At 40.8% G+C, this 27,749-nt stretch overlaps 1 protein-coding gene across 6 annotated transcripts in view; it reads left to right on the top strand.

Annotated features, from left to right (window-relative positions):
• Positions 1 to 1,620: 1,620 nt before the first annotated feature.
• Positions 1,621 to 27,749, top strand: part of CTDSPL (CTD small phosphatase like) — a 79,534-nt gene continuing 53,405 nt past the window's right edge. For 2 of the 6 annotated variants that reach the window (XM_065666894.1, XM_065666893.1), the window contains exon 1: positions 1,621 to 2,099. In XM_065666894.1, the coding sequence (XP_065522966.1) occupies positions 2,024 to 2,099 (76 nt within the window). In that variant the 5' untranslated portion in view covers positions 1,621 to 2,023. Of the gene's footprint in view, positions 2,100 to 15,949; positions 16,230 to 27,749 lie in introns of those variants that run through there. The other 4 variants (XM_065666898.1, XM_065666895.1, XM_065666896.1 and 1 more) reach the window with 3 other exon arrangements.

Raw genomic sequence — 27,749 nt, 5'->3', positions numbered from 1 at the left:
AGGCTGGGCCCATAGTCTCCTTCTATGGAGGAACAAGAAGAACAGCTGGTTGCTGCCACTGGAATTAAACGCAGTAGTCATTTCCACAACCTAGCGCAGCAGTAGAAGTGCCACGGCTTTGCTACTGTTAAGTAAAACTGATCAGAACCACATAACTACATACATATTTCTGAGGCACACAGGCACTGCCTTTCTCTTTCAGGAAGAAAAAAAAGGAAAAGAAAAAAAAAAAAGACATAGTTGTAACCAATTGAATTACTGCAATTCATGTCACACACCAGCTACGGGAGGATTTTCCCATTAGTTAATGCAATTTAAAATACCTGTCCTTTCGTAGCAAGGATGCAATAGAAACCTCCACGTACATCAGATTTTTACTTTCCTAGGAGAGAAAGGAGGCTGTAATTCCTTATTCACATCAAACACATCACCATGCTTTCTTAAAGGCTTCCTCTTGATTTTACACGCTGACAGCCCCATAGAAGAGCTGTTGTTCTGGGTTTGCTCCCCCACCTACCTTCCCTACATCGTGCCCAACACCCAGGCTAGAGAGCAGCTACTTGAGGAGGGTGGGAGGAGCGGGGCATGCACACTGCAGCCCGTTTCCTCAGGCACCAGCGAATAGCAGCATCGGGAATTCCTGGAGAGTCAGACATGCTTTTTAAGATGCTCTAGGAAAAAAAAAAAGAAAACACAACAGCCTATTTGCTCCCAGAGAGGCTGCCAAGACTGCCCTCGGTACTGTCTAGCTATACGCTTGCCACTGAAAAAACACTTCACAGCCACCTGTAAAAACATCGTGCTCCTCAGCAGCCACATCTCCTCCTCAGTTTATACCCGCTCCTGAGGTAAACCGGCTCGCCCGACCCAGCACTGCTACGGGACAACTCCCAATACGAGACATTCCACCTCAACCCCATCCCACCTCCCGAGGCGCCACAGCCCCGAGGGCCCCCCAAGTGAGCGCTGGCCACGCCCCCTCCCCGTGGCCACGCCCCCTCCTCGCCCTCAGTACGCAATAACAACGCTGCCCTCGTAGCCCCGCCCCGGTGTAGCCCCGCCCCCCGCCGTGGCCCCGCCCCCTTGTTTACCGCGCCGCGGGTCCCGGGCGCTGCCCGCTGCCCGCCTCCATGTTGGAGCGTCCCGCGGCGCGGGGGCGGGGCGGGGCGGGGCGCGGGCCGCGCCGGGCGGGCTGACAGGCTGCGATCGCGGCGGCGGCGCGGACGGCGGCGGAGGGTTGTGGCGCAGCGCGGGGAGCGCGGCCCGGCTCGGCCCCTTTCCCCTCCCTTCCTCCCCTCGCACCGCGCTTCCCTCCTCGGCGGCGCACGGCGGCGGCCCGCGACCCGGGAAAGGGAGGGGGGAGGAGGAAGAGGAGGAGGAGGAGAAGGAGGAGGGGGGGTAGCCCGGCGTCGCTCCGCCGAGCCCGCAGCGCTGCCCGCGGGAAGGGGGTGGGGGGGAGGTGGGAGGGGGGCCGGGGGACGCGGGGATGAGATAAGCGCGGAGGAGGGCGGTGGCGGAGGGGGGTATGTAGGGATCGGGGGCTGTGCCAGGGGACGCGCTCGGGGGAGGCCCCGCGGGGCGGCTCAGCTGGATGCGGGGGGCGGCCTGAGGTGGGGGCTCGCCGCGGGGGGAGGCGCGGCGCGGCGGGCCGGGGGCACTTCCCCGCCTCGGGAGGCGGCGGGGGCTTGGAGGGATCGCTGCCCGGAAGGGAGAATTGGATTAATCGCTGCTTCCTTCTTAAGGGGGGGTTGATTTGCCGCCCCCCTCTTCCGTGAAGAATTGGCGCCTGGAGGAGCGGCGGGGGCTGCTCTACCGGAGGGGCCCCTGTGCGCGGTGCTCCCCCCCCCCCCCCCTCAACCCTCCCCCTTCCCGCTTGGCTTCGCTCCTGGAGGAGTTGGGTTTTTGTTTTTCGTTTTTAAATACAAATCTGCGTATTGATTTTTAAACAAACAAACAACCCCCCCTACACACACGATCCTGCCTCTGGGAGGGAAATAGCCAGGTGGAATCTCACTCTGTTTCCATGGACAACCCGTCCATTATCACCCAGGTGACTAACCCCAAAGAGGAGGAGATCCTGTCCTGCTCTCAGGATAAAGGTGAGCCGCTTTCTCTCCTTCTGCATGTGTTTGCTGGTTTCTTGTTTACTTGTGCTCTTTTTCGGTTTGTTTTTTTTCCTTTCCCTTCTTTTTCTTTTTTTTTTTTCTGGAAATATCAGTTTAAGAATCCACATAGCAGCAAGTTGCATTCTTCAGTGACCGTATAATCCTCTCTAGGCTGCTGGGAATAGAGGAGGGCTTGTTAGGTTTGGGTTGGGTTTTTTTTTCTTGTGGGATGAAGGTATTTGCATGGAGGTCTCCGAAGCTGTTTGCTTCGATACAGCTGGAACTTGTTACAGTGTTAAATACGGAGTTTAATCAGCAGTTGTTATTTAAATGAAATACTCCTGCTCCTTCAGCGGCAGTGAGGTAACTTTGTAAGGTGGTGGTTTTGCAGCTAGTGTTCTGCTTCAGGGAAAGGATACCTGTGCTGCATGTGTTGGAAGGTCTTGAAATCTCAGCTGTAAAGATTTTAATTCCTCCTTGCTTCCCATTCTCTCTCTGCCTCCTCACCTTCCCTCCCCCGCCCCCCCCCCCCCCCGAATTTCTTGGAAAAAGGGTGTTTCCTGATTCCTGTCTCTGCTTTCCTGTATTTCTCCCTGCCTCACATTGAAGAATCTGTGTAGCTTTCAGATTTGTTGTTAGAGGATACTTGTGAAAGGATCTTGGAAAGAAAGGCTATTTCTAAAAGCTGGCGGTATTTACTCTGCAGATAAGTAGTCGTTGCTTGCGTAAGGCATCGCACTTGGGTTGTGTTTTACTCCAAAATAAGATGAATCCAGTCTGGCCAAAGGAGCTGCTTCTAGTCAGTCTAGAACTTGATTGTACTTAACCTTGTTTCCTCTTGGAAGCTTGGAGGGGTCCTTGGGCTTTGAGTGGTTGTGTCCTTGCAGCGGGCAATGAGGAAGGTACAGGTAAGCAGCAGGGTTCAAGTTCTTGGGAGCTGTGGGAGAGGTTTTGTAAGTTATTTGGATGTTGAGTTTATGCTTTGTTGCAGGCAGTGCTGGTGAAGCAGGGAGAAAGGATGGAAATGAGAAGTAGTGTGGCATTGTAGGTCCCTAGTAGGTGTGGTAATAGACCTCCCTATTAGAATAGTCTTCTGAAAATGGTAGATTGATATATCTCCCCACAAAACTGATACTTTCAGAATCCATAAAGCTTCTGGTTTTGTATGGCTTGTCTTATAAACAGCGAGGGGGCCTCTGACATTGGATAAGTTGCTCCCTGTGACTTTCAAATGAAAGGTTGTACGGGACGTTTCCATTCTCTCATCTCGCCGGTGTTGACTGCAGAAGTAGTAAGGAGGTAGATTTAAAAAATAACAAAAAAAGCCATCAGTTTGGGGTGTGTTTGAACCAAAAAACTTTTTTTTTTTTTTTAGTCAAGGAATGCTCTCATAACTCTAATTCGTATCACTTGTGAAGTGATAGTTCCATGGCGAGGCCTTTTTTGCCTCAAGATTTCTGATGTTTTCCTCTGTTTCAGCAGTATTGAGCATGGGGTATCTATAATAAATAAGGTGCTGTTGCTTTGCCTGCAATGTCTCCTATGACCCAGTTTGGAGTAGACATAGGTGACACTGTTCTCAGATGTTGTGGTGGTCTTAATGGGCTATGTGGAATGGAAGAGCTTCATTAATATTGTTAGCAGCTGATTGAAGTTTTAGTGTAAAAAGGCCAGTTGAGACAAGTAGAGGAAAATCTCACAGCTCAAAATAAGAGTAAGCATCCACATCAAACAAGTGTCTTCAGAGTCCTCAGTGTGGTGAGCTACGCTGCATAGCGAAAATATGCATATAACTTGCATAACTATGCAGTAACTTGCATAATATGCATTGTATTCTTGCTGTTGGTTTGTCTTTGGCAGAGTATCATGATGATCTTAATTATGTAGCAGGGGCTGCGTGTTTGCAAGGGTGGGCTGAGTCTAAGGAGGGTAATGAGTTTGAGATGAGAAAACTTCAGGACAATTGTAATGCAGGAGGTGGATTAATTTTTTTTTTCTGGGTTTTTTTGCTGTTTTTTTAAATGTGGTTAAAGTACATGCTTTGGATTGACTGTGTGCTCTGTGGTGAAACTCAAATCATGTCAGAGCAACTTTTGCAGAGAGAGGACTGCAGGTCTGTCTGTTCTGGGCGCTGGGAGGAGAGTGCTGGTTGCTCCTGCCTCTTCCACTACAGGTTTTCCTGCTGCTCGAGGTACGGAGCTTGTGAAAACCCGTTGGGCTACCTGCCTTCCTTGCGTGGTTGCATATCGTGTCACCCAATTTTCTGTTAGATTTCTTAACAGTTTCAGCAAAGTCTTGAGGTCTGGTGAGCTCTGAGAGAGCCCAAAGCTGAGATGAGGAATACAGATAGGTTCCTAGGGGGAGAGTGATGTTTCAAGCGAGTCTTCACTGCTCATTCAGGTTGAACTGACTGTGTTGGTACAAATGGCTAACCAATATGTTAAGGTATAATGAACTAACTCTTTATTTAACGAGTACAAGGATCACTTGAGCCTATCTTCAGAAATTTTGTAATACAGTGAATTGCAACAGCACTGTACTGTGTAAGCAGACTGTCCAGTTTAATGAAAACCTCCTTTTTCCTCCAAGTCTTAACGTTTGGCTGCCAAAATGTGTACCAGGGTACTAAGTGGAGTGTTATAGCTTCAGGAGTCGGGATTTTCTTAGGGGTTTTAGGACCTTCTGTTGGTGTTTCTCATGGAAAAAAAGTATTTTTTTTCTTCTTGTTAGCATGGAGAGAAGCAGTTTTACAGTAGCTAGACAACTGCTAAATAATACATGTGTATATCTTCAAGTGTTTGATTTGTGGTTTTTTTTCCCCCAAGATTTTTTGAAGCTTTTATCAGCTGTGAGTCCAGCATTTAGCTTATTTTTTTCTTTTTTTCTTTTTTTCTTTTTTTTTTTTCCCAAATGTATTTACTTTTAAAAGGAGGACACAGTGCAGTACATGCTTATGCCCAATTTCCCTTCTGCAAGGGAGGACTAATGGCAAAAAGCAGAGCAGTACTCTGGGTGTGGAGTGGTGGTAGGTTTGGGTTTGTTTTTTGTTTTTGTTTTTTTTTGTAAAGTAGATAAAAATGCCAAAATATTTTCTTGCTAATCCAAATGTATTAAAATTAGCTTTGAGATAAGTGTAGCTGTGACAGCTTGTTGAACAGGAGCTTGTTAATGCTAAGATGGAATTGTTAACTTTTTTTTAAACAAATGCTAAAAAATTTCAAAGGTGGAAAAAAACAGACTTGGTACATGAACCATTCCCTAATAAGTTGCCACATGGTGGTGCACTGTATTTAGTTGTCAGAATGAAAGCTGAATGTGGAAAGTTGCCTCAGTCATATTTTTTTTATTATTTTAACGTTTGTTCAGTAACGTTTGTTCTGAAATGCCTGTGGTGTTCATTCTCCTGGAGGATTTGGTCTCTCTCTGTGTCATTAGATTAGTTCCAGCAAATAGAAACTGACATTCTCCCAATTGGAAGGGGTACATAGGTGATTTCAAGTATTTTGAGCACTAAATGGAGAATTTAAGTCCATGTTATTTTTATAAGTAAGAAAAATCATAATTCTTTGCAGAAATGTTTTATGTTGTGGTCTTTTGGCACTTCTGGAAATTGGAAGCATTAACAAGACTTGTAACTTGAAATTAAAATGGAGACTTAAGTATGTCAAAAGGGGTTTATCGCAGATATAACAAACATGAGCAACTAAGAAGCAGCATAACAGCTACAAATTAAAACTGAATATCTGAATCTCTGTATAATAAATTCTACAGATAAAATCACTGTTTATAAGGAACATATTACTACTTACTAGTTAATTGAACAGTGACCTCTAATGTAAAATTCATGCAGTTAAACCTATAGAAAACAGTGCAATGCTGGCAAGTCCTTGCACTGAGTCTAATGCAGAGGGTTTGACTGTGGATGGGCAATAGGCATTCTGTCCAAAAAAGTGAGTTTCCCTTTTTTACCTCCATGATTTAATTTGATCCTAATCAAATAATGCAAATTCCTGTCTGTTTCTATGAGCCAAGTTAAGTAGTAGCGTAATAATAGTCCAGCCCTTCTTCATGTATTACGTTCAGGCTGTGGTGTTGTGTTTTTTTATCTTCAGATACATCTCTTCTGACTTCCATAACATTCGTCTGTCAGCTGAGCATCAATTTTCAATTATTTAGAGTAACTGAATGCTTTAGTGTCCCTACAGAAGTGTATTTTCTTCTGCAGTAAATTATTTCAAAAAGGTTCACAGTGAAACATAAATCATTATAATTTTTTTTTTATGAGCAGTGTAATTCCCTGAGGATGCTTGCACAAACAAGCAGACCTTTTCCCCCTCCTTTCTTTCAAATAACTTTGGGGAAACAACAGCATAGAGACCATTATTCATTATAATTTAAAATAACAAGATCTTAAGTTCTCAAAAGCCCAAATAAGTGTCTTTAATTGTGTCATAAATAAAAGGCATTTTGAAAATATATGGAAAAGTTTTTAATATTCTTTGTTGCCATTACATCAGCAGGAGTCAGAGTACTCAGACCCTGTAACATACTTAAATGTTCCTGAGACGTTGTTTCAACAAATTTTTATAATATTTATGTCAGAATTGTAACTTTCAAGTAGCATTAAAAACACTCCAGCACTACTTTGGAATGAGAATTGCTTGCAGAGGGTAAAATTTTAAATCATTAACTAATGACATAGTTGTTATATGAAACCAGAGTAACCATACAGTAGGTTTTATGTTCCAGGGAGACTGTAGTAACCTGTAGTAACCCAAGATTTGATTTAGGGTAGCAGGTAACAAGCTGAAGTATACTGGCAGTAATGTGAATGATAATTTACATAAATATCCAATATTCAGTCTGTAAGCTGCAGCGTTATCATTTCTTCGTAGCACACATCATCCTTAATTTGTACTTGTTTCAGTGCAGTGATCTAACTAAAGTGTTCAGAAGTTTTAACATGCCTTTAAGAAACTAAAGTTGACCTACATTTTGTCAATTCAGTGTTCAGAAATGCAAATAGCATTTTTGACATAATCAGTAAAATGCAGTGTGATCGATGCTACACTTCAGCTTTCAGAATTTAATCTGAACATTCCAAATAAGCCTCCGGATAATGGCTCCATATTTGTTTCTTTAAAGTGATAGGAAGTGAAATGCTGAGCAAGTGACAGCTAGGAGAAATGAAACTCGCTGATTTGGTCAGTGGGGGTGGAAGACATTGTTTCCATTTGCCTGGTAGATTGGTGTAACTGTGGGAAGCTTCATCATTTGAACATGAAAATGGTTGCAAATTAGTTATAGCCCAAAATTTTTATATATGTTGAATCTTAAATGGAAGCAAGAGTGCCTTTGTTTTCTGTTAAATTTTGAGCTGGAAGAGTTGTTTGCCATGACCACTGTGGTTGGTACTTTTTCATTATTATCCATTAAAATATTACATTTTCCATTAAAAATCCCGTTTCAGGCACTCGTGGACATAGAAATGGTAACTTGAGGAGTGAATTTGTCCATCACTCAATGCTACCCGATGGAGAATTTCAGCTGGATTACTTAGATTTGAAGTGTTTCCATCTGCAAGCGCTAACATTTACCTTTCTTAAAAAATAGGAAAAGCAAAGATAGGTCTAACTCTCTACATTCTTACATTTCTTCCCTGTGAGGCCCTGGCACAGGTTACCCAAAGAAACTGTTGCTGCCCTGTCCCTGGCAGCGTTCGGTGCCAGGCTTGATGGAGCTTGGAGCAACCTGGTCTATTGGAAGGTGTCCCTGCCTGTGATAGGGGGCTTTGAACTAGGTGATTTTTAAGGTCCCTTCCAATCCAAACCATTCTATGGTTCCCTAAATTTTACCCACTGTATAGATCAGTTGGGCAAGATGTGAATAGTCCCTCCTTCTCCCTGCCAGGGAGATATACGCTGACGGGAGGGAAGCAAGGCATATAGATGTGTGTAGGACCAGGAAGAAGAAGAGAGGTGCCAAAGTGCGCTAGCCTATTTCCAGGACAGAGCTGGGGATATGAAGTCCTGGCTTTTGAGAGCTGCTGAGCTCATCTGGGGGTTGATAGTGGGACAGGGAATAGCTTCAGTGTTTACTATGTGCTTCTGACCCTCTGACCCCATCTGTCCTCATACCACTCCTGGGCACTGGGTTCTCTCACAGTGAAGTCCATATGTCTCTGCCCCCCGGCTTGGTGGGTTATGTGTGTTCCGTTATCCCAGTTCATAAGTATATCCAGAAAGGGGAGGAATCTCCCAAGCTGAAATTGAAGAACGACTGACAGAGCTAATGAGCAAGCCTTTAAGATGTTTAAAGACCACATCTGGATTGCGCCTAAGAGTTATATACCATTTTGACTCCTTTTGACAGTGGAGACCAGCTGGAAAATCTCACAAAAGCACTCAGCAGCATCTCCTAATTTTTCATGTGTCTATTCTATTGAAGGATATTGATACAAGCTGTATTGTTAGTGCTCATCTTCCTAGACAGGAGGCTCAAATAGGATGATACGGTATCGGTGGGTTTAAATGCTGTACTGAACTTCCAGAGCTTCTTGTAGGGTCTATGGGCAGGCAGAGGGGAAGGATGTCTTTTGTGTTCTAATGTAGCCAGAGACTTTAAGAGCTTAATATTGGAAGTGTTCATCTTCTATAAATTCTACTTTTGCTGGAGTTTGACAGGAACTCTCTTAATGTTTACTTGGAGAGGTTAAGGCATAAAATGGACATAGATGCAACAAGTGCAGGAGGTGTAAGTAGCATCTAAATAGATCAGAGTAAAAATATATTCCATGTGGTCTACTGTGATATAGTTTGGGCCTTTGTTGTACTTCTAGAATGTTTTCTTTAAGACAAAAAAATTGAAGTGAGTCCTATACAGACCAGTCCTTTCCATACCAGTTACTACTGTATAACATAGATATTAGATGCAAAATTCCAGCTTTAGACAAATGAGCAGGGAAGGTTCTGTGTGTGGTGTTGAGCTTGCATAAAGTTTGTAGGCTTTATTCAGTATGTTATCAAAACGATCACTTGCATAACGGTGCCACATCTTGTTTTCTTTGTACAAGATAATAAAGTATGAGTTGTAAAAAAGAAAATCCCATTATTGGAAGTGATTTGCTGTACTAGATACTAGACTTCTGTTATCTAGAAAAATTATTGTAAGTTAAATCTGAAGAAATATACGGTAGGCTTGGATTCTAAGGATGTCAAGGGTTTTTAAATAAGATTTTTTCCTCATTTCTTTTCGCAAGGAAGAGCCATTACTCTCTTGTGAATACTTATTAGTACCTTTAAAGCATGACAGACAGGAGCAAATAGGGTACTGGAGAATATATTTTGTACTAAAGAGCAACCCCAAATGAAGGATACCTGATCTGTCAAAATGTATGTGTATGTAGCTTTTAAAACTATTTATGAAAATTCAGGACAGTTTTGTAGGAAATATTTCATGAATGTCAGGCTGAAGTTAGAGTTTGTATATTGATGGTTTTATTTAAAGTCATTTAATCTCTGGTGAGTAACTGGGAAGCCAGTTCTCTCAGTTGTTTTCTGCCACTGTTTCAAGACCTCCTTATTTGGTTGGTAGAAAGCGATACATTGATTTTTATTCAGTGCTGTGCTCTTCCCCACCCCCTCAGATCTCTTACTTCCTGAGTTGTCATCCAGGATTCCCAGCAGAATTAGCAGTGAAACTAATCTTGGCTGTTTCCTTTCCTGCCGTAATCAGCAGTAAAAGTTTAAACTTTCTGGTTTATTTGATGATTTGCAAAGCTTGGCCATCTCCTTGGTGTATAGCATTCCTGTCCTCGCCGCTGTGAGTCAGAGGGAGAGATGTGTCTTGAGCACTTGGGGATGAACACACCTAGCCTTGGAAAACATTTTGGGGTGGATGGATCAGTTTCCATCTTCATAGGTGTCAGAAAGAAATTCTGCCACAATGATGCTGTTACAGTGGACATATGTAGAAGAATTCAGACATGTTTCTTTGAAGTAATATTAGTAGGATAATATTTTAAAGGGTGTGATTTTGCACAAAGTTGCTCTGAGCATATGTTTAACAATTTGCATGCTGTGCTGCTTTGTTTTTGTCCACAGAAGCTGTTTTGTGTATACATGCCTGAATATTTACCTATTTGCATTGGTTACCTCTGAAAGGACATACATGTTACTGGGGATCTAATGATCAGAAAGCTTTGGTGAAGTTCCAGATGGTAGGCACAGGTTCTGAAGTTGTTCTGCAGTCTAAGGTTTGCTTGAACTGTGGAGCTGGAAATTCTTCCTACTGGTACTTCAGGTAGAAGTATTCCGCAAAGGTGTGGTTACTAGTGACACATTCATAAAAGATACTTAGTAATATATACTTGCTTCAGCGAAGCACATTGAAAGATGTAATGTTTAACATCTGGGGAAAAACGAACTTTTAAGATTATAAAGGATTTTGGTGAAACTTCACAAAAGCCTTACAAATTCAAAAATACAAGCTTATAAACTAAAATTGGTTAGAAATCGATGTTAATTTGATGAAGCAAGGCATTTTGGGAAAGACAATGTAAGCATGTACTGGAATTTTTGGACTAAAGCCTTTTTTATTCTCTCCCTTGCTATATTTTGCCTTTTTTTCTGCCCACTATAAGTTTCTGGATTTCAACAGCTCCTTCTTTGTCCTGTGATGATGCTGAAGTTTAAGGGGCTCAGAGGTGTTTTCCACCACTGGCTGTGTCCTGGGACAAGTCTGGTATGCAAAGCTGTAGTAGATGTTTGGAGGGTGAGATGGTGCGGTGATGAGGAGCCCTGGACCACGCTGCATGGACAGATCAGCCCTTGACACTTTGGCTAAAATGGTGTAGGAGCTATCCTATAAGGAGAGACCTTCTCTGTTTTTTAACTCCTTGTTAAAATCTAGGAAGAATAGAGGTCTTCATCTTGTGTCTGGTGTAGGATCACTGCCACTGTGTAGCAGCTTTGAGTCTTAAAGCCAAGACATGTATTTCTTCTTCATAGCAATTGGTTGAAAACCTTGAACGTTGTGTTGTGTTTAAAGGGAGGAGGTGCATGAAAAATAACCATGTCATGGCTCTTTCCACAGTACAGCATAGGTTCAGAATTAAAAGCAGAAACGTAGAATCATAGAATGGTTTGAGTTGGAAGGACCTTAAAACTCATCTAGTCCCAACCCCCTGCCATGGGCCGGGACACCTTCCACTAGACCAGGTTGCTCCAGGCCCTGTCCAACCTGGCCTTGAACGCTGCCAGGAGTGGGGCAGCCACAACCTCTCTGAGCAATATCCCATTTGTGAGTATCCCATTTGAGTAAAAAAGGCATTTGCCTAAAACGTTAGTTTAAGAATTAAAGAAAGAAAAGGAATAGAGTACTGGATGCAATCTCCAGTGCAATTCATTTGCTAATTACACATTGACATAAATTGAAAAGTCCCAGAAGGAGGGGGTTTACAACATAACTGTAAAACAATTTGCATCTCTATAGAGGTCTGTGCTTATCCACAAAGGAATGAGATTTTAAGTGGATTTGTTTAATCAGGTTTATTGGGAGTACATAGTTCTGGGACTCCTTCTTCCTCAGATTTCAAAATCTCATGTCTTTCTAGAAGATTCCCTGTTTTGTTGATACTGATGATGTCAAGGAAGCAAGTAGGGTGAAGTTTAATGGAGAATGAAAGTGAAACCTAAAAAAAGTCCAGGAAATGTCCTCCTTACTTTTAGAGTGTATTGAATATTTGAATGTTTCTGGCTCCAGATTATCATGGGCAGTTTAATGCACAGTTTGAAATTGTAAACACTCCAGCAAATTCTTTCTGTCTGTGTTGGAAAGGATGCTGATAACTTAGACACATTAATTAGTATCACTACAAAGAGCATTCACTGTTAGTATTATGATAGTTACGGTTGGGTTTTTTTCCCCTCTAAGTCTTTCAGACTTGTTGGTACCCACGTTACCCTACAGTTGCCATGACATTTTCTTTTCTAAATGTGTCATGATGAGAAAAGGAATAAAAATTTGAAGAAAACCGGAAATCAAACTTGGCAGTTTGAAACAGCCATCTGTTCACGTCTCATTACGGTATTTACTTGTAGTATTGCGCTGCACTTTATTATAAATCACCTGTTCAATATTGTTCTGGCAGGCAAATGAGCTCTGAGAGTGGAGTGTTTTTAAAAATGTCACTACCTCAGTTGTTTTGGCAGTGATGGTTTCTTAATACCTTGAAATCAAACAGTTGTTTGCCTTAGTAACAATATGTAGTTATTATTATCTCATGTATAAACCTGTAATATTATTAGAATGAGAAGAATGAGCTTTCAGACAGAACCTGCCTCAGCTGCAAGAAGCAAGTTTGACAGATTGCTAAGGACCAGGTACGCCTAGATCCATCAGTGTGTCCATGAGATGCAGAGCAGTGCTCAGGAACTGTAATACCCCATCTCAAAAAAATTGATGAGATCAGCAGGAGGTTTTGCTTTAAAACTTCTGTTCAAACTGTCCTTTCAGGAAATGTCCTAAATAGAAATAATGAAGCTCTGCCATTTCGTTTTGCACTGTGTAATATGTTAGATAAGCCCTGAAGTACAAAACTTCACATTGACCTTGTGCTGTTGTAGTTCTGTTCAAATAGAATTTCCACAGTAGCGAATTCCTGTTGCACCAGGCGGTTCTGATTCTTCCCCCCACAACCCAGTAGTGTTTCTTTTACCAAACTGTTCAAGTAACACTTGCAGTCTTCGTAAGTTGTGTATCTAAAAATTTTTACTGGGGCTTTCCGACATAAAAGCTAACTCTCCTGTGGTCCTAAATCCAAGGAAACCAAAAACCAACACACACAGAGAAACAAAAATTAACCCAAACAATAAATTTCCAGTAATATTAGCAGGGATTTAAGTGTGAAAAGGAAACTAATAATGAAAATGTCAGAAAGTAGCTGTTTGATGATGACCAGAAAGGCACAGCAGTACAATTTGTAGCAAGGTAGCCTGGCACTGTACAAAACACTGCCAACACCTCGAGAAAGTGGGACGTTGGTGTACAAGCATATACATTTGTCAGAGTGGTGTTTGTATTAAAACATAGAAACTACATTGGTTTTGTTTTGGAAATGTCTTTGGTGGGTACTGAGGGAATATAAGAGTATAATATGGCTGGGCTGACTCATTGCAGAGTATGCCGAGATAGTCCTAAATCCAGCATGTGGAGGTTAGTATCTGTTTAGTTTAGGCTTTGTTTATCCTTAGTGGTGTGGATGGGGGATGTTAGAATTCACTTTAAATACTTTTAGAAGTCCATAGGTAAAAACTTGTCATTTTTTCAGCAGATAGTAATGCACCTACTTATGAGAGTGCTTGATGGTTTTCTTTTGCTAATGGTGGTCCAGGGTTGAAGTAAAATGTTTCTATTGGCCGCTTTAAATTACCAGATGGAGTCAAAGTGTTTTTAAATTATTTTCAAGTAATTGTCAGCCTCATACATGCTGCTCTTTTTTTTTTCCTTAAAAAAAAAAAAAAACCAAAAAAAAAAACCCCAAAACAACAAACCTCTGTGCATATTTTATTGTAAAGATGATTTCTGAAGTTCCACTGCAGGTGGGCTTTGTATGATAGCCTTCAAGTAATAAATGGCTTTGTCTTCTCTTCTGCTGTAGTAAAGTCAAGAACAATTCCTGTTTTGGATAATAATTACACAGTTTTGAATTCCTCACAATTCTGACTGGAAAACAGGTTCACAGCTCTCAACTCCTTAATACCTGATTAGGTATAGTCAGCTAGCTGGCTGTTACAAGTAGTAACAGGAGTAAACAAGCTTTCATGCTTTAATTAAGAGCATATGTGCATAGCAACTGTGATTGTCTGGGACTCTGTATCCTGTATTTTCAGTTAAATAGCTGATAAAATGTTGCAGTTGTGGAAATGACTACCAAGTCCAGCAGGCAGGTGTCTTTGAAAGCAGTTTTGGTTTTGCTTTCTGTTTCATCATACAAAACAACCAAACATTTCTTATAGTTTGATGGTGTTATGTTTGAACAAAATAAACATTGAATATTTTCCTAATAAGGTTTTTGTTTGTGCCCACTATTCAGAAACATCTTTTCTCAAGTTCACTAAGTGGCAAACCACCTGTAAATTCTTGTTTTTTCTTTGCAAAGTCTGCATGGGTTAACTTCTCTGTAAACAGTTGTTTTGCTGTTAAATAATAGTGAAAACGTATTCAAGAGAGTTGAATATGAGCATGTTAAATTCTTCATATGTGTTCTAATGAAAAGGAGCATCAAGTATTTACTAGGGAAGTTGCTTTTTAATTCTTCTAGATAAAAAGTAAAACCATCTCAACAGAATGGAAGACACTTTTTTGGCCATGTTTGTGTAAAACTGACCACTAACACCCTTCCCTCTGGATCACATCACATCTATTCATATCACTTCCCAGAGGTTAAATGCAGCCCTTGGAACAGTCACAGGAAATAATACCAATGTGCTTCTAAACCATGACCACCTGTTGGTCGAAGTTGCCAAATATGCCACTTTTCTTGATTACTGGGAGAACCACATGTAATTATTCTTGTCCTGTGTGGAGCCAGGAGGTGCTGGGAGGTGCCCACAGCCCCAGCCCTCATTGCCTATCTTGTACTTCCTTCCCTGCTGGCTGTTTTTCTTGCTGTGTTTATTCACAGATACTACCGTGTGTGCATTTCAGCTCTTCCGTCTTTTCTGAGGCAAAGCTGAGCCAGATGTTCTGTTGTCCCTTTGCTGCGGATGCATGACTGAAAGAGATGATGTGCTTGCCCATCTTTGCTGTTAGTTTGGTAATATTTTCTTAAAAACAACACTTTCTGCCATCACTAGTATATTAAGTACAGTCATTTGCCTTGCTTGGAGGAATTCTACGTAACACAGTACTTAAATATCTAGTAGAACTTTTTTGGTCAAGTGCTCAAGCTGTTGCTAGCAATGCTTTACATGTTTTTGCGTCTGAAAAATGGGAATGCTGCTATGCCATACTGGGTGGGCAGGAGCTTTAGCCGATAAAGTTAGAGGTCAGGGCATCTTCCATTTTTTTCAGTGTGTTCGAATATTTTTGTGTTTTTTTTTTTTGGGGGGGGTGGTGCTTGTTAGGAAAAAATCTTTGCTCAATAAAAATTAATGGGCTTTGTAATGTGTGTATGTAAATAATGTGATTTTGCTTTTATAATTGATAGAGGAAGCACAGGCACTCGTAGGATGCAGTTAATTGTACGTCTGTAGTTACCTGCTTTAGGATGACATGAATGCTGTCCTGGGGACTTGGTTAACAATGAAGGAAGTGTGCGCAGTTTTCCGCTGACCTCTATGTGTGGCTCGCAGCAAAGATAGGTGGAATGGAGTTCAAAATCCTGATTTGACAATTTTGTCATCTGCTCTGCATTCTCTATGTGCTGCACTGAAATGTAACCAGGGATACGGACTTGCAGCGTGCCACCATTTATCTGTAGCTTCTCTCCAGAGGAGGAGGAGAAGAAGAGGGAAAACTTGGCAAAAAAAATCTCAGTTGTTGTTGGTGTTCTGCTTCTCTAAGTTTAGCAGCGTTGGGGGTGGTTGTTAAAATGGGCTCTCCAATTTTGAAACCCGCTGTTCTGAGCAGCATTAGGTAATATGATTCTTCAGCCTGCTGGAAGTGCATCCTGTGCTGCAGTTTCCAAACAAAAGACCTGGCTGGATTTAATCAGTAACTTAGTAAAAACTGAAAATATCCTAAAACTTTCCCTGTTGGAACCAAGAACTGCATAGTTTGCTCATTAAATAAAATGCCTGGAGCTTATCAAATTGTGACTTGTGGAAGTTTACGCCATACTGAAATCATGCTTCACTCCACAGAGGCAAACCTGATCTCAGCATGAGCAGGGGCTTGTTGTTTTGCAACTGTAGAGAAGCTTCTCCTTGTCTGTTACGCAGCCAGGAGAACAATATAGAGGGTTATGGAAAAGCTGCGTTATTCCAGGGGCCTTTCTGATGGGTTTCACAGTTTCTATAGGATGTTAACACATCTCCCATTGCAAAAAGCTGCAACTGAATTTGATAAAATATCACCTCATCTAATTCTTTCCCTGATGGATTTTGTCAGCTGGCTTCCTGAGTGAGTATCCACCAACATTTTTATATGCTTACCATTTGGCAGTTCCACAAAATCAGTTTTAATTTTCTGTTTCTGAATTAAATAAGTATACTTGCAATATTGTGATCCTTTGCTTAATTATTTATGAAAAATCTTTGTAAGAAACTTTTCGCTCCCTGATGTTCTGAAGTGAACAGCATCAAAGGGAAATCAGTACTCAGTTATGGAAGGGGAAGGGGATTCATTCATCTGGAATGATAGCTAATGTTGGCTTATAGAAGGATGAGGTGCTGTGGTGGAAGAAAGGGAAGAGATCACACATACATGAGTATTTTGAGTGGATTTTGGCTGGATTTATTGTCTATACTTGTTAATAGTCCAGGGTACTGCTAAGGGGGGGGGAAAAAAAGGACCAAAGTCTGTATCCCATTGGAAGAACTGCTGTACTTTTTTTTTCAGCATTCAGGAAGCATAAATTTGCTGCCCTCATCAAAATGAAATTTTCATAGCTCTTTAAGGCTGTTGATATCTTTTTATAGATTTCATACGACTTTTTCAGTGGTTTGGGTTTTGGCTTCAGGTTGCTCTCATCAGTGGAGGGAATGGCAATGGCAATGGCAATAGAGAAGCCTTCACAGAGGTGTGTGGCCGTGACAGGGATGGGTGGGGTCTGGCCAATAGTCTGCTGGTAGGACTTCCATTTTCTTAGTACCCATCTTCCTTCTCTAGTGAACTTCAAGCTGCAATATTATGGGATCTTGTCTCATCCCACAGGTATGCATGGCTTGGCATCTGTACAGGACTTTGTTTGTGTGAGCTTAAGCTCTAGTTCAAGGGGAGGCATTTTAATGCAGGTCCTTGCTGTGTGTTTCGTGTTGGGAGGCTTGAACTTGCAGCCGACTTTAAACTTCTGTTCTGAAATTCTACTTTAGGACCGGATTAAATAATACTGTAAACTCAGCTTTATGCTCACTGGTATGATTTTAATGGTGCTAGTCTTTGATACTAAGGATAGAATCTAGCTCGCTGCTGGAGCTTGACACAGTAAGATTCATGATGAAAGTTTGTAACTTAAGTGTTTGCAAGGCACTTAGCAATTTGTGAGATGCTAACATTTTTCAGCCTTTTTCTGTGAACCGTGATTAACAAGGTGGTATTTTATTTCTACTAGCAGGCTATGGCATTGCTTGCTCTATACCTCTGTTATTAATGTCCCAGGAAGTGATTTAAAGGAATGAGGATGCCTAAAGAGTGAGGGTCTAGAAAAAGAAGATAGAATGATACTTTGTGGGTAAACAGAAAACTGAGAAAAACGTTTCTAACATAAAACTAGAGGAAAGGTGGATGAAAGCTTTTAAAGAATTCAGTGTGCTCTAAATGTCAGTTTTAAAAAAAATCACCTTTCAGATGTCACACAAGCTCTTTTTAGGTTTTCTTATTTGGCAGTGTAGTGTTTCAAGATAAAAATACTAAGCTTTAATTTTCTGCTACATAAAAGAATTAAAAAGGAAAGGATTATTGTTCATACAAGACTGGCAGACTAATGTTAGAAAGGATTTTTTTTTAACTAGTATTTTTATTAACCCTTTAGTGGTATTTCAGCTGTTGCAAATAGTCATGTATAAATCTTTAAATAACTGGGAGTTAGTTGTTACATGTGTATACAGGAGCATAAACTACACGTAAGTATGTTATTCATCTGTAGGTAACAGGATTTGTTATTGTGAATAGGGGTTGGCCAGTCTCGTACCATCATACCATAATTTAGGTCGGAAGGGATATCTGCAGGGCTGAAGATGCTCTGAGAGTTGTCCAGTCAAGTTTTTAGTATCTCCAAGGATGGAGATTTCACAGCCTGTGTGGGGCCTTCTTCTGTTCTGTGATTCCTAATATTTAGGAGGAATTTATCCTGCTGCAACTTGGACCTGTTGCCTTTTCTACTACTATTCCAGTGAGATGGAGTCTCACTCCATCTTCTCTGGGTAGCTGTGCCTGCTTAAAATGTTAATCTAGATATGCAAAGCAGTAATAAAATGATTGTCCAATGTTTCTCTCTTCCTTAAACATTTCTTTATTCACTTAAATACGATTCTTCTGCAAAAACCTTTCCCTTCCATTATGTTTGCAGTGGTTTTAGTTTAAGGGCATATACTAATCTAAACCATTTTTCAGTTTAGCATAATGATCTCTTGAAGGTACTTCCTCTACTGTGCATGCACAGTTTTTAAAATTCTCTAGAATAAACAAAATCCCACTTTCAACTAAGTTATAGTATGTGTCAAAACCCCCTCAAAATCATTATGTCAAACAGGAAAATGGAAGTTGAGTACATTTGAAAGGGATACTCCTCTTTTCCAGCACTCCCTTGTTAAGGATTTCACATGCTGGTTCTTGAGACACCATACCCAAATTACTAAGTATTTTAGTAAATAACATTCTGTTAATCCATGAACTTTTTTTAATCGCCCTGTAACATATTCAGAAAAACTATTTGGATAAGGGTGAAGACAAAGGCAAAATCAGGCTGGCGAACACTAGTGGTTTTTTTATGCTCATGTGTTGTACAGTGTTGTATGTCTCAGCCATAGTCAATCTCCCTCCTTTACCCCACCAGCCCCCACCCTTTTATTGGGTTAATTTTCTCACAAGAGAAGATGGGAACATATGGCCAGTGGCAGAGAGTTCTGCCAGAAGATTGTGTAACTGTGGTTTTACATCTTGAACATGTTAGATCATTGTGCCTTAGGCTGATAGCTGCAGCATAGAACCACAGAATAGTTCAGGTTGAAAGGGACCTTAAAGCTCATCCAGCTCCAGCACCCCTGCCATGAGCAGGGACACCTTCCCCTAGACCAGGTTGCTGCAAGCCCTGTCCAGCCTTGAACACTGCCAGGGTTGGGGCAGCCACAGCTTCTCTGGGCAACCTGTGCCAGGGCCTTACCATCCTCTCAGGGAAGAACTTCTTCCTCAGATCTCATCCAAATCTCCCCTATGTCGGTGTAGAGCCATTCCCCCTTGTCCTTTCACTACATGCCTGTGGAAGAAGACCCTCTCCAGTTTTCCTACAGTCTCCTGTAGGTATCAGAAGGCTGCTCTAAGTTCTCCCCAGAGCATTTTCCTGGAGTGCTTTTTCAACCCTTTAATTCTGCCTGTTATTTCCTGTGCCGGTTATATCTTATGTTGCCAGGAAGTTCTGTAGGACACAAGAGATGCAAATGTCAGGCTAGAGTCTGTATCCTTCAAAATACTCATCTTTAATAAACTTACTAGTATGTGCAGCTGACATAAGTTGGTACTAAGTTTCCTTGATTTTCCTCATCTGTAAAAATCAGTGGCTGATAGTCGTGTCTGTGCAAAGGTGTAGCCAGAGCAGGGGTTAAAGATTGCAACAAGGGACAACTTACCCCTTGCAAAATGCTCTTCCAAGGTTACAGGAAACAACTGTAAAGACTAAATAGTGATTTTGTTTGGTGGTATTAGTGCTGGGGGTTCTTTGTATTTTTTTTTTTCTAACTGTTGCGGATAAGATGATCTTTTCCCTGCTGCTTGAATTTAACTTTCCCAGGACACGCGGGATGACAGTATTTTTGTGTACTGCATTTTGCCCTAACTTCTTTTAGCACAGAACCTGCAGAAGTAAAATAGTTTAATGCTTCATGCAACATAGATTCCAGAAGAGAATATATACTCTTAAAAATTATCTTAGCATTTCATCAGAATACCATGAACATTAATTTTCAGTACAGAAGATTCAAAAAAAATTACAGAGTAGGTATTCCTGTAGAAAATCTGTACCTCTTTAAAAAAAAAATCCCTCTTGAGTTCTGACTTCAAAGAAGAAGAATATGTAAAATTCATTTTGTATCTCCCCATAAAATTCTTAACATATCCTCTCTTTAGCTTCAGCTTTACCTTTTGCAGTGTCCTTTGTTTTATAGCTTTAATGCAAACTAGTCCATAAGAAGCCAACTCATCCTCTTCTTTAAACTGCATCGTAGTAGCAAGTTGCTTATATTCTGTTAATTCTGTCAAATAAAACAATTTGTGCTAATTACTGCTTTGGTTTCTCACATTATTTGGGCATACAGCTCTATCACACTCAATAGCACATTTTCTGATTGTTAGTTTGTTTTGGTGACAGTATTAGTGTTTCACTTCAGTGTTTTGCTTTAAGATTAACATATCATTAAGCTGCATAATAAGCTACAGTCTTTATTCTCATGCAGTGAAATGACAGGGGAAGGCAGGGCATAGCTTTGCAGTTTATTCAAGAGAAGTAAAAAAAAAAAAACCAACAAGCCAAAACCCAGTAATTTCTGAAAGTGGATTAGCCAATTACTTGGCACTCCATGGAATTGCAAGGCCAAAACTGAAGCATTTACAGTAAAACTCATGCTCATGGAGGTGGATTTTTTTTCCATCTTTGCGAAACACCAAGCATTTGTACAAAAATAATCCACGTAACTAGTTTTGCATAATTTGGGGACTGGTTTACTGGCAGTATTTGGTATATTTTTTATTAATACATTATGCTGTATGTCTCTGGTATGATGACTAGAGGTCTCTTTAATAACTGCTGTTTGGTAGATCAACAGTTAAAAGATTCTTTGCTTTTGGAGGTCTCTTTAATAACTGCTGTTTGGTAGATCAACAGTTAAAAGATTCTTTGCTTTTGGAGGCAAGAAGTTAATCTTTGACAGCATATTTCTGTTGTGTTGCTGAAAATCACTTTGTATGAGAGCTCTGCTACTATTTTCAGTGCTTGTTGTGGGGCTCTCTTCAGTAAAACTGCTGTCAATGATAGCTCTGTGGAAGCAAAAATAGCAGCTAATCAATGTGTGTGTTATCCACAGTGTTAAGCACTTAAAAGGAAAACAGGTTTATAAATAAAAAATATCTCTCCAATGAGATGTGGCAAGCTGCTGCAGCCTCATCTTCTCTTTCTGTGTGCTTGCCTCTGTTTCTGGACATAAGTTTAAAAAGGAGTTGTGTTGGGTAGAAGAAACGCGTGGTCTGGGGTTTTTTTCTTAATGCCCCATAGGGCTTTGCCTTTAAAGTGGAATTCCATGTGGAGTAGATCGTGGTTGTTTCTCTTCTGACCTTTCATCAATGGTGTATTCTCTTCACTTACTATCTTGACTAATACCCCCAAAATCAGGGCACTAGGCTATCTACTGGCAGTTCTCCACATAAAATTTAGTGTAAAAGCATTTGGAAATCTGTACTTGGAAGTATTTCAGAAGAGTTGCTTGAAAAGTTCTTGAAACATAGAAGGTCTCTCTTGGCATGGAGGCTTAGGATGCAGTCCCGGTAGAAGTGCCAACAGGTCTGCCACTGGTAATCTATTGGATTCTTATTTCCTAAAACAAATAGTGTGTTTAGAGTGTGGTTAATTTTTACTTATTACATTGCTGTCCAAAAAACACTGTGTTCTCAATGCACACCTAGTTTTTATTAAAACAAGGTTACAGCCCTGTTTTCTAAAAAAAGGGGTCATCTGGTCAGTTCCTGGAAGTATATCGCGTCTGACCTCTTACTGCCATCTTCATAAATGACAGTGGTTTTCTTTACAATTCATCATTTTCTCATGACTCTGTTTTTAACTTCATGAGCATACTTGTAGAGCCAAATATGCCAAACAGATTGTTAATTATTGCGGTTGCTTTTACTGGAGTGTATAATGAGACATTTCATGATGGAAAGGTGGTTGCATGTGTTTAAAACCTGATAGATGAACATGTCGCCATTGACATGAAGCATTACAAGTGCGCCTGTAGTAATTTCATTCATCACTACAAATGTGATTCTCTTCATCTGCTTGGCATGCATATATATGCAGAGTGGCTGAACAGATTTAAGCATGCCTGTATGTCAAACGATAGCCTAGTTTGAGCACGGTGGTAGAAACATTGATGTTACGAGAGTTTGCTGTACATTTAGGGGCCTCCTCTGTTAGCTGTGCTGAATGGTGACGATGGTTATTGCTTGAAACATGATGGGAGCTTCTTAGTGTCAGTATATGCTGCGAGCATGTTTGGTCTTGAACATTGCGTTTCCTCTTTGATTTGGAGTCCTTGAGCTCTGTAGTTCATTTTTTTTTCTATATATATTTTTAATGTTTAAGCTTCCTGTTACTCTGAACATTTGGACATAAACAAGACTCTTAAGAAGCTGTGCATTTAAAAAGTAAAAATCAACCCGGGACAACCATAATGTAATTTTTATCTGTTCTTGTAAGGATGCTTAATAATAGTTAAAACTGTTGGTGGTCAGTTTATATTCTGCCTATAAGAAAAACTTTAAAGAATTGCGTAGGTGTTTCACTGACCGCTGAGCCTGTGGGCCTGTGTTTTTCCTAATATGCTGCACCATCTTCAAAGATGGATTAAGAAACAGTCAGTACAAAACTGCATGAAGTATTTTGGTTGGTTGGTTGGGCTTTTTTGTTCTCTTCAAGGCATTTGAGTTCAGAATTAATTTAGAAGAAAAGCTTAAAACAAATAAACAGAAAAACCTTCACTAAAAATAAACACACCAAACAAAAATACTTTTATTTCTGTGTGATTAGTCACAGAGTGAAAATGCTGGTCTTGGTGACAGCTTTCATAAAGGGAGCTGGACAGCTTTGCAACTCAGGCAGAAAAGGCTGAAGTCGAGCCCTCATTTTCATCAAAAGGGGAAACATACCCTGTTGTGAGAGGTGCTTATATGGGGATTTGAGCAGAACTACAGATCACTTTGGTGTGTTCCTGCATCTCTAGCGCTTCCTAAACTCTGAAAAAACAGCCTGAAATTGTCTTGGTAAGACAGAAAGATTCATCCCTTAAGGATTAATTTGCACCTCTCTTAAAATGACTTCCATACTTCACGTAGACATGAAGGTTGGTTACAGCAATTATTTTTTAAAAAGATCGGAGTTGTGCAGTAGTGAAAAAGGACTGGTGTGATGTGAAAGCTGTGGCTGTGAAAGGAGGGGATGCAGTTTGGGCAGAGTCCTTCCCCGGTGACAGACCACTTCTTTAAGCCGCACAGGAACTTTGGAGATCTTTGAAGATGCTGGGAAGTGATAGTTTGTGGTTTGCACATACGCATTGTAGGGTGGATTAAGATGTACTTCATATGAACAGGAGCAGTGAAGATTGTAAGTTTAAAATAATGTTTGTGTTTGCTGTTCGGAGGCTGCTGCCCTCTGCTATGGTGCATCATAACAACATACCATCAGTGTTGTCCTTGCTCAGTGTAGCAAGTTGGCTTCAGGAGTGCTCTCTGTTAGGTGGTAAAGCACCCAGAGGCTTTGTGATGAGTCTTTATGACACATTAATTAAATATTTCAACATAATTTATGGAGTTACAAAGAGTGAGATAAAATGTTAGTAATAACAAAACTTACTGTCAAGTAGTAGAACCAGAAAGCTTCTGTAGTGGCCATGTTCTGTAAAAGCATATCTCTTCTGGCTTTAAAGTAACATAGGGGAGATTCAGATTAGTTATAAGGAAAAAATTCTTCACTGCAAGGGTGATGAGACACTCGAGCAGGTTGTCCAGAGAAGCTGTGGCTGCTCTATCCCTGGCAGTGTTCGAGGCCAGGTTTGATGCGGTTTTGAGCCAAGTGGAAGGTGTCCCTGCCCATGGCAGCAGGATTGGAACTAAATGATCTTTGAGGTCCCTTCCAAACCAAAACAGTTCTCTGATTCTATCACTCTTAGCATAATAGGCTGTAAAAGTGAGCACTGCTAGTGGTGTCAGTACAGTTACATTGGGTTAGATAGCTTTTATTGGACATGTTTGCATCCTTACTCTGCTTTTGCTGAAGTACCTGACCACATCTTGCAATTAGCATGTGCCTTATGTTGTGTGAGTCCCAGAGTGATTCAAATCATGGAAGATGGTGTGGAAATTATTTTTGTAGCTAGACCCTTGGGGAAGGAACGCAGCAGAGGACATTGTCCAGCACATCCTCCTAGCTTTCCAACAGGCTTGATATAGGAAAGGCAGACAAGAAATTGTTAAAGATGTGACTTTGAAATCATAGGTAAGGAGGCACCAAAAGTACAGGAGTGGAAGGTGGCTTAGAAAGGGTGACTCTGAAATGGTGACATTCATCAGAGGATTCAAGGGGAGAAGAGAGAGAAAGAGAGCAAAGCCATTAAAATCAGTGAGCTATGAGATGGCAAACCTCAATAAACTCTGAGAAGTAGGAGACATGACTCAGAGTTCTTTCAGATGTAAACCTGAAAGAGAAAGAGGATTTAAGATGAGATGGCAGTTTAACAGAGTTTTTTATTATGAAGACAAGCACAGACTGTCCCAGTTCAAATGAAGGATAGAAGTTATAGTAACTCACAAACTTGGTAAGTTTTTCCAGCACAAGAAGAAAGGAAGGAAGGAAGCCTGCAGAGAGTCTGACCTAGTTTCCAGTAGGGGTGATTTGAGCAGGGCTAAGTATAAAAGATTTTTATTGTTGCTTTTAATTTTTTTCAAATTAATTTTTCGTGTCCTTGTGCCTGCCAGAACATGCACCTAGCAGTGGCCATGGGGAAGACGCAGAATTGTTGAGTATTGTAGTAATGAAAGGAAGAAAAAAGATTTGGTCTTCCTTGCTCAGCAGGAAGAGGAAGTAACCAAGTTCTGACCCTAAAATATTTTATTAAAATGGGGGAAGGGAAGCCTCTATCAGTCTTTGGCTAAGACTTTTATTGAGAGCAGATGGCAAATTAAATCAGTGGATGCTTAGTGGCTGGTGTGAAACTATACAACTTCAGATCTGTGAGCTGTTACCTTTAACACCTTGGGAAAAGTAAATAAGCTTCTAAAAAAACCTCTACAAGAATGAATGTAATACTTAAGCTGCCTTATTCATAATTTCTAATTTTGGTTCTCAGAAAGGACCACAAAAACATAAGCAGCACTGCAAGAAACCAAGGAAACTGATAATATCCAGCAGATTTTTCTTTTCAAAAATAAACCATGTCAAAGAAACTGAACTTATTTCTGTAACTTGGTAACAAGGGAAGGAAAAATTAGTAGATTACCACGAGTTGAAGTGAAGCTTTTAAGACACCAAACTAGAAAAATGTGGTCTGCATATACACTGCTATAAAATGGCTGCAGAAATCTTTGTGTAATGTATAAGTAATTCAGGGCCTTGAAAGGGATAGAGCAGGTCTGTTCTAGGTCTGGCACTGGTCAGTCATTAGCGACCTGGATGATGCAATGGGGAATATACTGAATCCACCAGTACTGAAATAAAAGACGTACTGGGTGTTTCCACTAAAAATAGAGAGCTGGATGAACTAAATGTATATCCAGTGTTTTTCACGTTACTTCATCAGACTATTTCAAGATTTTTGTGGAATAATCCACTGCAAAAACTGACAAGAAAGGAGTTGTGTTGCTAGTCTGTAGAAAATCCTGAGATATTTGTAGTAGTTGGATTTGACACGCAGCAGTAAAAATAAGATATATGCCTGTTTACACATTCCAACATGACAGCTGATTTGTAAGCGTGGTGAAGTCGTCCTTCTGTACCCCGTTTTGGAAAGACTTCTTCTGAGCTGCTGTGTAAAGTTTTGAGCAGTGGATTTGGATTTGAGAGCTTTCCAAGGAGCTGGGAGAAAGAAATCAGAGTAGTAAAGCTGACCTGCAGTGAAAAGCTAAACAGAGAACTTTTTCATCCTGGGGGAGGGGAGGGTGAGTGGGTGGGTGGGTGTCCTGGTTTATTGAGTTATGTATCTTTCCATAGTTTCTGTGACTGCAAAATTTCAGTAGTTAAGTGTGATCTCTGCTGCCAAACTGTGCTGGTATTGACATACATTTTTTAATACAGAAAAGGTGTCCTGGTGTGGTTAATTCTGCATGTAGTTAATCTGTGTAGAATCGCTTCTTTGTTCCCACTTCTCCTTGCTGTTACATTATTAGCCATTATGGAGATCCCACAGCCATTTCTATGTAGTAGAACATGGAAGAAAGGATGAGTGTTCAAAAACATCAGGTTCATTCATACCGCTGGCAACACCTTGAGTCAGGAAGCCGAAGAACCTATAAGAAATCAATTCAGCTGTCACTTAAAGCAGTAGCCCTTCTTCCCTCCCTTTTGAGAAAGTACCTTTTTTCTTAGACATATTAAATGCTTTTTGTGGAATACCTCAAGAGACTGATGGGTCCCTAATACGTCTTCATTTTGTGGTGGCCTTTGCACATCCTGTGGTACTTTTGGTGAGTAGCTGATTTTATAGAGCAGACCACAGTCATTTGGAGATGCTTCAGTTCCTTTTGATGAGGCTCTCAATACAACAATTGGTGTTTAAGTCAACAATAATTGGCTGCTGTGCTGTCTCCATTTTAAATACTATAAAATTATTTAGAGTAAATCCAGTAAAAACTGTATTTTAGTCAGCAACTGAAGGAGTTGTGAGTCTGGAGACTGGATAGTCCTACCCTTCTTAAGTGGCATGTATACATTTAATCAAGTTGCAGATGGTTTTATATATATAGTATAGCAGTTTTACTTAAGGTCAATAATTGAGGAAGCACCAAAATAAATGGAAAGGGTGGCAGTGTCCTGGGTTTAGCAGTAGCAGTCAGTTTTTCTCCTTAGTAGCTGGTGCAGCGCTGTGTTTTGACTTTCAGCCTGGGAGCAGAGCTGATAACACCGATGTTTTTAGTTGTTGCTAAGTAATGTTTACCCTTACTAAGGACTTTGTGAGTCTCATGCTCTGCCAGCAACCAGGGGAGGCCAGGAGGAAGCAGAGACAGGACACCTGACCCAAGCTAGCCAAAGAGGTATTCCATACCACAGCACGTCATGCCCAGGGAGGTAACTGGGAGTTACCCGAAGGGCACGGGCTCTTCGTGGGGGCTGAACTCATTTGGCGGTGGTATTGTATTCTCTTATCCTGTTATTTTCTCTTAGCACTATTATCATTGGTGGTAGCAGTAGTGATTTGTGTTATACCTTAGTTACTGGGCTGTTCTTATCTCAACCCGTGGGAGTTACATTCTCTCAGACCATTTACAGCATCATTTGAGAGTTTTGAAGTTTTTGAATGGCCTTTTAATACTGTTGAGACCTGTTTGCTGATTGCAAAGGCGGGGGGGGGGGGGGGGGCGGGGAGGAATGTCTATTTCACAGGTTGACCACCCGAGAAGGAGAAAAAAGACGTGTAATTGCTAAGCACCTTTATTATATACCTCCCAAAGTATAAAGGTGGTGACCACACTGGGAACATAAGCCAGATCACTTTCATGATCAATGATTCTATTGTATTACAAGTCATTACCATAAAGTACAATGAGACAAGAACCTTAGCCCAAGCCCCACACTTGAAAAACACTACCACAGCAAATACCGGCTCTAAGAAAGGTACGATATACTGAGACTGTGAGATCAAGAGGAACAACTTTGAGAGCCAATAAATCAGCATTGTGACGAGTGACTATTAATCTAAAACAATGAATGCTTATCACAAGTATGGTTAGACACACTCTAGTCAGATCTGTCGTTATCTCAACTCCTCGTGCCCCATGTTGAGTACCAAAAAG

This window comes from Lathamus discolor, chromosome 2 (assembly GCF_037157495.1).
Source record: "Lathamus discolor isolate bLatDis1 chromosome 2, bLatDis1.hap1, whole genome shotgun sequence".
Classification (NCBI taxonomy): domain Eukaryota; kingdom Metazoa; phylum Chordata; class Aves; order Psittaciformes; family Psittacidae; genus Lathamus; species Lathamus discolor.
This window is presented reverse-complemented; position numbering and strand designations above follow the sequence as displayed.